The sequence below is a fragment of the Callionymus lyra genome, chromosome 2, assembly GCF_982586985.1.
Source record: "Callionymus lyra chromosome 2, fCalLyr1.hap1.1, whole genome shotgun sequence".
Taxonomy (NCBI): domain Eukaryota; kingdom Metazoa; phylum Chordata; class Actinopteri; order Syngnathiformes; family Callionymidae; genus Callionymus; species Callionymus lyra.
Window position 1 is genome coordinate 38,323,268 of NC_141819.1, and position 10,782 is coordinate 38,334,049.

At 39.3% G+C, this 10,782-nt stretch overlaps 2 protein-coding genes across 2 annotated transcripts; one reads left to right on the forward strand and one right to left on the reverse strand.

The window, feature by feature from the left end:
* The first annotated feature begins 899 nt into the window (after window positions 1–899).
* LOC148086891 (uncharacterized) lies at window positions 900–4,111 on the forward strand. The gene is made up of 3 exons (XM_087783063.1): window positions 900–1,430; window positions 1,588–1,693; window positions 3,552–4,111. Exons 1-3 carry the CDS (start codon window positions 1,414–1,416, stop codon window positions 3,747–3,749), a joined length of 321 nt encoding a protein of 106 aa, XP_087639189.1. The 5' UTR covers window positions 900–1,413; the 3' UTR covers window positions 3,750–4,111.
* Window positions 4,112–5,165: 1,054 nt separating this feature from the next.
* Window positions 5,166–10,741, reverse strand: tepsin (TEPSIN adaptor related protein complex 4 accessory protein). The gene is made up of 13 exons (XM_087783065.1): window positions 10,651–10,741; window positions 10,259–10,331; window positions 9,976–10,067; window positions 9,765–9,858; window positions 9,226–9,293; window positions 9,065–9,146; window positions 8,900–8,971; window positions 8,227–8,415; window positions 7,978–8,164; window positions 7,164–7,277; window positions 7,026–7,104; window positions 6,835–6,969; window positions 5,166–6,644 (listed from the first exon to the last, which is right to left on the reverse strand). The coding sequence occupies exons 1-13, from the start codon at window positions 10,687–10,689 to the stop codon at window positions 6,237–6,239; spliced, it is 1,632 nt and encodes a 543-aa protein (XP_087639191.1). The 5' UTR covers window positions 10,690–10,741; the 3' UTR covers window positions 5,166–6,236.
* Window positions 10,742–10,782: the final 41 nt, after the last annotated feature.

Consider the following 10,782-nt stretch of genomic DNA (forward strand, 5'->3'; position numbering starts at 1 on the left):
AATGTGTATATATAAATATGTTCAAGGATTCAAGGAAATCATTGTAATTCAATGACTGACTAGAATGAAATTGTTATGAATTATTTTCTGAGCTCTGGGAATGACCTGATCTGGCACGTTGTTAAACAAGGTTCCTTCTCTCGTCTCTCTTTATCTCATGTGCAATGTTGTTCATCCACCTCAGGAGAGTGAGTCTGACGAGTTCAGTTCAGAGCTAAACTGAGTTAGAAATATTTCATGTTCATCTTTGTAATTTTTTAGGATCTTTGTGTTTTTCTCCTCTGTTCTATTCTCTCTGCCCTTTGTTAATTATTTGCACTTGCTTTTCTTTATTTTTACTGTGTTCTTGCTCTTTTGTAACTTCTGTACCTTCTATTGTCTGCTGTGAACTGGAAACCTAATTTCCCAAATGAAATCTCCAGATGGATTAACTAAGTAAGTAAGTAATGGTTCAATCTATCTTGTTCTCTCAATATGGCTTTTTTTGTGACTTTTGCCTTCAGTTTTTAGAATGTATTGCCTGTCAAACATATACAATTGAGTATTTAATTAAAAAAAAAACTTGCAACAGATAAAACATGAGCTTTACAAAATAAGCTTAGGTTTTATTTTTTATATGTTAAGATTTTACTTTTTATGTGTTCTCATATTTATGCTTTTCGCTCCTATTATTCTGACTCTGAAGTCATTATCTGGTTATTTTCCTTATAAAACACATCTTTAAATTAGTAAATAAATCTGCTTTAGATGTGTTTTTGCCTCTTGTAACTAAAAAGAAGCGGATTTTGCGGTATTATATAATTTTTAAAACACTTTACCTACAGCTCGCTAACTGTTTCAAGTAAACAAGGGGGCGGGGCTTATCTCTTAACGTAGTGGACTGCAGCAGTGACTCGCTGTATTACGTCATACAATAGATATTCGTTTTACTCTTGAATACGCATATTTATTTTTTAGTTCCCTTTCTTTTTCAAGAGCGTAAACTAAAAATTGCAGATCAAAGACAACAAACGGTTAAAACAGCTGCTCGACGGAAGCGGAAGAAGTTACCGCAGCGAGTAGTTAAGCTAAGTTAGCTCGAGAGTTAGCCTGGAGAGTTAGCGTGACTGGTCGAGCTCCCGGGTTAGCGGCTGTTTCTCGGGGCTAAAGTGGCGACGATGCTTGTGGGGTCTTCATAGACAGGACCGGGCAGGGTTGTAGGAAAAGATCCACGGCGGTGGGTTGAGCCTTGTCTTCTCCTAACCTTTTTGTGGTCGATTGAAGCTTGAGCCGGCTGGAGCTCACGGACGGATCTCACTTCCTGGTGCGATGGGAGGGTTCTGCTCGTCCTAAGCGTCTGTAGTCCTGGTCCTAGAGAAGCTGTGAAGCCACCAAGAAGTGCCAAACCTTCTCTGCGCCACACAGACACCAGCCATGCTGACTGACAACAGGTATGATCCTGATCACCATCTTCAGCTCTTTATATCTGGGACTGTCAGCTTCTATTTTTGGAGTCTGTAACTCAGACCTGACTGCATGTCACACCAGCAGCTCCTCCTGCACCTCCTGCTGCACCTCCTGCCATTATTGTTGATTTCTTTTCCACAGGAAGCGTCATCGTAGCTGTGACAGTGAGGAGGAGCGACAGCTGAGTCCTCAGGCCAAGAGGTCAGGGGTCAGTCCCACACTGCTGGTCTCGGACTTGGACTCTGAGGTAGGATTGTGGGGGTCTATATGCCAAAACACGAGGGGAGTGTACGGTCAAGAATATGGCGATACGATATGCATCACGATACAGGCGACAATAAATTGCGATACTGTAAGAACAAGGATATATTTGTAGTATTGTCAAGTACCTGACTCTGGTGTTGCAGAATTTCATTTGTTTTGAAACCAGAATATGTCCAAACATCAGCTTCTAGCTGTTGGAGTGGACTGTATCCTCTCGTCCTCAGTCATCACCGCGATCTTGCAGGATTCCGCAGTATGTAAGGATTGCTGCCGTGTAGCTTCTAAAAGTTTAATACAAACCAAAAAATAATTGCTTTCATAGCTGACTAGTAATATAGCTAGGGTAAAGTCACAGTCATAGAGAAACCATCTATGTGTAAAGGCGTTACTACACCCAATTTAACATGGTTTGTTCTGAGGAAAATAAGTAAGTTAAGCAGATTTAGACACTTGCGTTAATTTAATTCTTTCTACGTTGATACTTTTTACTTTATATTACACCTGAAGGTGGACTTTGCTGATATTTGTTACTCTTTCTTTCTGTCTGATATATAGTGATTGCCAGTAGTGGTGTAATAATATAGACAGTAGTTGTGTAATAATATCAATACACCTTAATATAAGACATTCCCTTAACGATACTGAATCAATTATCTATTTATTTTCATTAACCGTTAACATGTAAATGTTGGTTTTCCTCTCTTGTGAAATACAAATCTAAATGCATGAATTAATTTAGCTGATGTTAAGCATTTAACGACATTGCTTGTTTCCAATGTTTTAAAAGTTTTCATTCAAGATGATTTAAAAGAAACCCAATATATTATTTTACAGTATCGTATTATTGGCCCCGGTATCTATTGTATCGCCAGATTCTTGCCAATACACAAAACAAATTGTCTCTATGTATCTTGTTTTACTAACTGAATTCATCTAAACGTGATGTTCTGTCAGTAAAATTGTAGAGAATTTGATTTTCACAAAATGTCCAGAAAACCGATAAAATCAATTGGTCCAGGAAGAACATCAGCTGACACATGTAGGAACAACATGTCAACTGATCTTATTGGTGTTTTGAACCTGGAAGAATCACTCACTCAAGTCATTCACATGCAGTTTCTGTACCTTTAGCAGCAAACTTTGAAGTATGCAAGTGTAACAAGTGTTTTTATCACTGTAGATTTATCTTATACTGTAAATACTTTATAAATCCTTGATTCTTTATGTTTATAGAGAACAAGTATTTTTGTGTCAACAATGATAATAAATTAAACTAAATTATTTTTATTCTAGAATTTTCTTTAGCAAAATAGTTCATGTTTCTGAAAATCTAGTTGAAACTGGAGTTTATTCACCATGAATGAAATGATCAACGACATCATAGTAACAAATGTGCACACATTCTTTTTGTTGTTGAGAATGATGCCTTCTTGTATGAAAGTATATCACAATATTAACAGCATTTATTTTAAATGATTGAATTAAAACATTTTAATATTTTCAAAATGAATACACATAGTTTGATATTCAAATTACAATTATTAAAAAATGAAAAATGGGTAGCCTTTAATCTGATCAGTCACATGATCATCTGTGTGTTGCATGATTGGCTGAAAGTTCGATGAAGAAGCTCAGTTCTATTGGTTTTGTCTGGTGACACTAATTTATCAACATTTTTATATTGACGCTACATTTAAAAATAAAGTCGAATTAGAACTTTTCACACATTTGAAATGTAAAATTTTACCAGAATTAATATTCTGAATTTCCGCTCGCTATCCTTTACAAACGTCTGTAAGCGGAGGAAGTGTTTTATTTACGACTCCGCCTCTTGTGCTCAGTCTTCCAGCAGCGACAGCAGCAACGGCATCAGCAGTCCAGACTCGGCAATCGTGGTCACCACCATCCACAACTCCATCTTCTCGCTCAGTCCCAAAGCGGTGGAGCGCGATGGCTACTCTTACGACTCCATCAACAGAGTCCTGAAGGAGGCGCACTTCAGCAGCCTGCAGAGCAGAGGACACCCGGGCTCCACATGACCCCCTGACCTCGTATCTGTCGTCCTTCATCGCCACTTGATGTCGACTTCAGTGGCGGCGGCCCGTCCGCGGGGGTCTCTGGCAGGGGGTGAGGCAAGGGGAGGTTTACAGGGTGAGGCTCGTCCCCCGACTCTCCGTTGTACCATTTGTGAAAATCATAAGCACATCTGCCTTTCCATGGCCCGGCCACTGTGGTTTCTGTGCAGTGTTGATCTGTGTGTGTGCGCGTGCACGCACTGTGCACTTTACAGAGAGCTCCTCTTTACATGCGTGTGTTAATGTGTGGACATGATCATTGGTGCTAATCAACAAGAGTGTGATACAAAGTGCTGACTAGTGAAATAAAGTTGCACTTTACTCCACTCGTCTGTGTTCATGTGCAGCCCGTGAGTCAGTAGAACTGTGAGCATCAGAGGTGTGACAGGATAATACACTAGATAATCCATGATTGATAGTCTTGTCTAGCTTTTAAATCATACTTCATTTGTATAGTTATATTTCCATACTGGTGTAAAAATTACATTTAACGTCCTCCACAGTTAAATGGTTAATTAAGTCCCACGAAATCCCTGCTATGACTGGGGACGAGGGGATACAGTTGACTCCAGCAGCTTTTAAAGCTAAAACTTCGTCAAGAGTCATGTGGTCTGTAAATTCTACAACACCAGAGTCAAGTACTTGGACAAAACTACAAATACAGTATCATGTGGAGCCTGCATTGTGATGCGTATCATATGGTCAGGTTATTGTTCTACACTCACTAGTGTGCATGTTCTTGAAGATCTGAGGGTCGAGTTAGATCAACTTATTAAAATGCACTTATTTTCAATGGAATTCCAAAAAAGGTTAATTTCAAGGCCAATATTTTAGCATTTTCTTTTTGAAATAACTTTTAAAATAAAGTTTTTGTTCCGTTTTCATTTTGGGTCTTGGAGTATGGAAAATTAAACGTCAATGAATAAGTAGACGTTTGTTAAACTCTAGTTTTTGAATCATGTCAACACAGAACTCTTGATTTTGAAGCCTGAATGAGCTAAAGAGCTAACGAGCTAAATCTGGGTTTCCAAACCTTAGTCTACATAGTCTTGGGTGACAAGAGCAACATAACTGATGTGTATAATGAGTCTATACTAAAAGATATGAAGAGTAACACAATCTAGTCTGACTAGTTCCCAGGGTGCACAGCAATATGCCACAAAACAGGATTTTCTTTCCTCTCAAAAAAACTTGTTTTTGGTTATTATTGACAAGTGGAACTGGTTTTGTCGCATTTGTGTTTTTCTGCTAACATGTTAGTGTCACAGATCTACAGTTTTCTCTTAGCAAAGAACACATTTACCTCCAAAGATGAAGCATCAGAGGACGAGGATCTGTCTGTCGTTCACCTGCTAATTATGACGTGCAAAAAAACAGCAGTTTGACTTAGAATTTTATTAGTTTTAGTTCATTTGTAAACCAATCATCTGAGTATTGGCTTCAAGTTAGTTCAAGTCTTCGGTTCAAACCTTCAATGTTCGAGCACATGCCTGCTCCTACTCCATCCACACCATAAATCATAAATATTTAAAATATCACATCACGCTCATAACGGAAGACAACACTTGATAGTTGCTAAAAAAAGGGTAAAACCCAACGGAAGTGCAAATGGAGCTCGATCTGCCCCTGCAGAGTAAGTTTGGAAGTAGATCAGTGACATCACAATGTTGAATGGTTTCCATTAAACATTTAAAATGTTGAAACTGGTGAAATAGTGAACCTTGACCCAGAGGCAAAACAAGGTACATACATTTTTTATTTTAATTATATTTAAAAATGTTAAATTTGTTTTTTATTGAATAATTGAATTAAACAAATATATATATATTTATATATATATATATTCTTACTCCAATAATTAAAAATTAAAATGTAAAAAATAAAACATGTTTTAAGTTCCTACACTTTTAAATAAATGGGAAAATGTTGACAACACGGTTGCTTTGGACTCGTGATGAATGAGTGTAAGTGGCATTGTTGGCTGAACGTTTGATCAAGTAGCTCAGATCCAGTTTGCCTGCTGGCACATTTATAACAACATTTATATTGAATTTAAAAGGCTACAAATAAAAACATTTTTGTTGCATAATTGCAATTAGAACATCTAACCATGTGTAAAGAGCATTATTTTTATGTAAATATAAAACTATACAAAAAAAAAAAAAAAAATGCTTACAAAAACAAAAAAAAATAAAACAGTTAAAAGTTTCATTATTTGAATCGTTAAATTCCACCATTCAGTATTCTGATGCCACTCATTTACTAGCATATGTAAGTGACCTAAAAGTTATCCTGAGGTTAAGCAACAGACGTTAATAAATCTCAAACCAGCGACAACTGCCGAGTCGCTCCCACTGTGCTTGTTACAGTCGACAGCCACGGCTGCTGCTGACATATATGGCTTCAGGGTGACGAGCAAATCAAAGAGTCATGGTCGCGGTTCAGGCCTGGTCAAGAGTTGAGAAAGGAGAAGGCAGACGCTGGCGGGCTGCTGACCGTCACGGTGGCCTCATCGGTGTCTCGGTCAGACAAGTCCACGGCAGCTTCTCTTCGGCCGCCGTTACACTGGAGTCTCCCCCTCGAGACCAGATCCATGCCCCTGAACAGAGAGAGTCTGGCGACGCACTCGTGCTCCTTGTGAGGCGAGTCTGTGTCGCTCTGTTCTGCTCGCTGAGTTCTGTGGTCGGAGCTCTGAGTACCGACGTCTGAAGGCGAGACATCGGGCGGGAGCTCCTGCAGGTCAGTGCTGTTGGGTAGCAAGGCCTCTGTGAAGGTCGGTCCAGGAGGGTCTGGTGGGCTGCTGGTCTGTCTGGAGGAATGGAAGAGTCCAGGCATCAGAGCCTCAAACTGTCGCATGATCTGGTGGAAAAAAAAAGCCAAAAATGAGATTTGAAAAAGATCCTTTTAATCCAGGACAACTGATTAAAAGCCATGACTTATTAAGATAATGTGATTTAATTAATTAACTGCGGAATTGTTTAAGAGTTGCACTCTGACTCTGAGAGACGTAAACTCAGGCCTAACATGTGGCCCAGAGTCTCCGCTTTACCTTGGTAGCCTTGTTCATCACGGGTCCAGGGGGCCCCTCGCTCAGAGCACAAAGCTGGCATTGTGTCACACCGTACGTTTGCTCCAGCGACAAGAGGTCAGAGGTCATGAGGCAGGAGACAGCACAGAGCGCCCTCTGGGGGTCGAGAGGACGGTAAACGCTCGAGTCACATCACAACGAGACGACTTTACCATCTTGACGGTGTCGGAGGGATCCTGGAGTTTCCTGCACAGCATCTCCAGCACGACTTCGCAGTTCAGCGTGGAGCTCCTGGGAGGATAAACATGTTCATGAGTCGACGCTCAGAGGAGAGAAGTCCCGTCACTCACTCTTTCAAGAAGCGCTGACTCTCCTCCCGGGACAGGAACACTCTGGAGCCTTCGGTCAAACTGTTGACCAGAGTCGTCTCCTGAAGACAGTCGCCCAACTGCAGCGCCTCCACTCTGAGGAACACAGTTCACTTCTGTGAGTGAGAGTCGATACAAGCTCAGAGAAACTAGATGCATGTCTTTGAAATATACTCAATGTTTAATACTTTTATGGTTTGGATTGAGTTATGTCATGTGTAATATTCACAATATTGAATAGAATTTAAATGTTGGAACCCGATTGAACTTTTTTTAGGCATTTATTTTTTTATTTAATAATTGTATTAAATCATGTGTATATTGATACAAACATTATTATTTGATTAAATTTGTTTTAAAATAATTAAATTTCAATAATCGAGTTTACAAATCTTATTCTAATAATTAAAGTCAACGTGTTTTTAAGTTAATAATAGTGCCAACATTTTATATATTTAATTTTGAAGGCTACAAATTAAAACCACATTGACTTTCTTTTTTATTTTTATTTTTAATGATTGGAATGAGAATATCAAACTATGTGAAAAAATGTAATTCATTCATTTTGGAGGTTCATTCATTCAATTATTTAAACAAATAACAACTCATTCAACCTTTAAATATACAAATCATTGAACTAAATTATTTAAAATAAATAATTCAATGCTTCAAAACCACTCAACATTTAAATAAATGTAACCATTAAATATTCTGATGGCACCAATAACCTTCATACACTTGTAAAATAAAACTAAAATCCATATTTTTAATCCATCTAATCCACAGAAACACTCACCGTTCCGATACGTCTCCACCGCTCTCCCTGCTGGCTCCTGATTGGCTGCCAGTCCCAGCGGACTGACTGCCCACAGACACTCGACTGTTGGCTGAGATTTCTTGAAGGGAGTTTTGGGAAGAGCTGTTGCAACTCTCGGTTTCCTCCCAGCCTCCTCCGACCTGACCCGGACTCCTCTGGATCCCCCCTGGAGTGAAGACAGGAGGTCGTGAGCGTCGCGGCGACGCGGCTGCAGCACCGTCGTGTTACCTCGGGCTCTGCGGGCGGGAAGGTTGTAGGCACAGGCTGGCACTGCCACCTCGATCGGCACAGACGGTGCCACTATTGCTCTGTAGTGGTTGTCGTGGAGACGGATGCCCTGGTGCTCGATAGGGGGGAGGACGGCGCTGGCCATGACCTCTGCAGCTTTTTGAATTTTATCCAGGATTGAATCGGCGGCTATGAGGAGTAAAAGAAAGAGTTACAGGTGCTTGGCTGTGTTTAGTCATTACAGCTCTACTTCTATCAAGCTCATCAATTTCCAAAGGTTAACATTGCTAGAAACAAATGCCAAACTACAGTGGTTGGAAGCAAATGAATTAAAATTGTGGTACAGTGATTGTTGCCATGTCGCGGATCTACTTTGACCACCTCGCTGAGAAGATGACTTTCTTTTGTGCACATGTTGCTGCATATTTAATTATAGTGTAGCAACCTTCTGTCAGAATCCATAAAGATCTGAAACATTTATGCCATACACCTTACTTTTGGTGCCAACAAACGTTGCAGATCCCGAGAGGACCCCTCATATACAATGTTCGGTTTTTAAGTTGATAGAAATGTTGATAAATTAAACACATTTAAATGTAAACAGTCACGCCAATTAATGTTAATTCACAACTGTACTTGCTTTTCCTTTAAAGTCTACTTTTAAGTCACAAACCTGTTCCTCGCTTCCCTGTGTTGTAACCAAATCCTTGCATTCCAGATCTACGAACCGCCGTGGATCCCATACCTTGTTAAAAAGAGGCAGAAACATTAAAACCACCATAATGCCAGCTTGCCAACATTAAAACCACAATAATGCCAGCTAACTTCAATCACTCACCGATGCTCGGAGCAGTTATATTTGGCGGCAGGTTACCACTTTTCACAGGGATGGGATCAGTAAACAGCAACCGTGCGACTTCCTGGATGAGAAGCAAAAATCCCTGATTCAATGTTTGTTTATAATTTAAAAATATCTTTGAAGTATAATTCAAGTCCAACCTGTGCTGTGTTTCGCACTTTCTGGTACAAAGATGTGCCATGAATGGGGTCAGGAGGCCCGCTGTAAACTTTAAAATGGGGAATATTAGGGCCAGCTTAAGGCGAGTCAATTCAAGAATTTTAAAGAATTTGTTAAGAATACTATTCAAAATTAAATCTAATACCAACTCAACAATTACCAAAATTGAAAAAAACAATCATACACTTTACTATACAGTAAATTGTTGGTTTGGTTTTTGTTGCAACATGATTTGTCTTTAAGTTAAACTTCCATGTGTATCCGCTTTTTGTTCATTATGAAAGTTTGATTTCACGTCAAACTAGGAGTTATTGTTTTTGTTTTTTTCCTGACTGTTGCCAAACATTTTTATACTTGAAACATACAATCTACCACATCACATTTTTAAGGATTTTTGAATTTTTTTTAAATTGAAATTCAATTTCATTGAATACATTTAAATGCAAGTTAAGGTCTTGATTTTAGATCAATTAATTGACCCTTTAAGACTTAAACAATGATTTAAATCCAGATTCTTTACCTGATGCTTGCTGGATGAAGGTTGAGTTCCTCCTTAGTTCCGTGAGAAAATGATTTGAACCGTGACCACAGAGATGAACAAAGATCTTCAGCACCTGCGGGACCATGAGAAGAATGACTCTGGTCTGTTTTAAACTTTTATAAAAGTCCATCATCTGGCTAGACATGTGCACAACTACTGAAAGAGAAACAGTCATTAGAAAATGACTCACCTTGAGTTTTACGTGGCACGACTCTACCTGTAGCCGCTCTAGGAGATATTCCAACAGACACTGATCAGAGCCTAGAGACTCCTGGGAGATTTCTGCAGCGGATTAACAGTTAAGGAGAGTCCCGAGATGGATTTGACGTTATATAAAACTTCATATATTCTTTATAAAACAGTAATAAGACAAAACAAAAGGATGTATTCGATGCAATCTATAGAAGAGACACCACACGGTCATGGTATGTCATCATAGTAAATCCATGGGTGTACTTTCTGGTGAAGGATACTTCCGATCTCTTGGAAGAGGTAACCAGGACACGGGGTCTCATCATCTGCAGTGGCCTTCATCAGAGTTGGCAGCTGCAAGAACAGTCCAGGAGCGACTCGTCATTGACACAGTAGTAATAACAAAAATAATACACGTGTTTTCCATGTTGCTACACCACAGTAATAATAACGTGACTGGGTAAGAATACTGTAAACTTGTCTTACGTGTCATTTAAAATGACTCATTTTTAAAGGCTTTAATATCGTTTTAAAGTAAAATTTAAACAATGTTGTTAGCTCCATTAGCATGTTAGCATGCTATCTCCAAACAAGAGCGATGGAGCTTATTACTTTATTTTTTTTGTTTTCTTTAATGATTAGTAATGTACGGATACAAAAACACAATACTTACTTTCTGCAGAAAAGCTAGTCGCTCCATAAATGTGGCCATGATTTTGCAAAACTGAGTGCAGGTTACACATCTTCCTGCTCGGAGCGGAGGGTGGGCGGTGACGCTGTGAACACTGGCCAATCGACGAGCTAC

Excerpts from the sequence above, each read along its gene's own strand:
- LOC148086891 (XM_087783063.1), top strand. Across the intron at positions 1,694-3,551 it reads TCTCGGACTTGGACTCTGAG|TCTTCCAGCAGCGACAGCAG; the intron begins GTAGGATTGTGG and ends TCTTGTGCTCAG.
- tepsin (XM_087783065.1), bottom strand. The coding sequence starts at position 10,689 with ATGGCCACATTTATGGAGCGACTAGCTTTTCTGCAGAAA. Across the intron at positions 10,332-10,650 it reads GACTAGCTTTTCTGCAGAAA|CTGCCAACTCTGATGAAGGC; the intron begins GTAAGTATTGTG and ends CTGTTCTTGCAG. Across the intron at positions 6,645-6,834 it reads TGATGAACAAGGCTACCAAG|ATCATGCGACAGTTTGAGGC; the intron begins GTAAAGCGGAGA and ends TTTTTCCACCAG.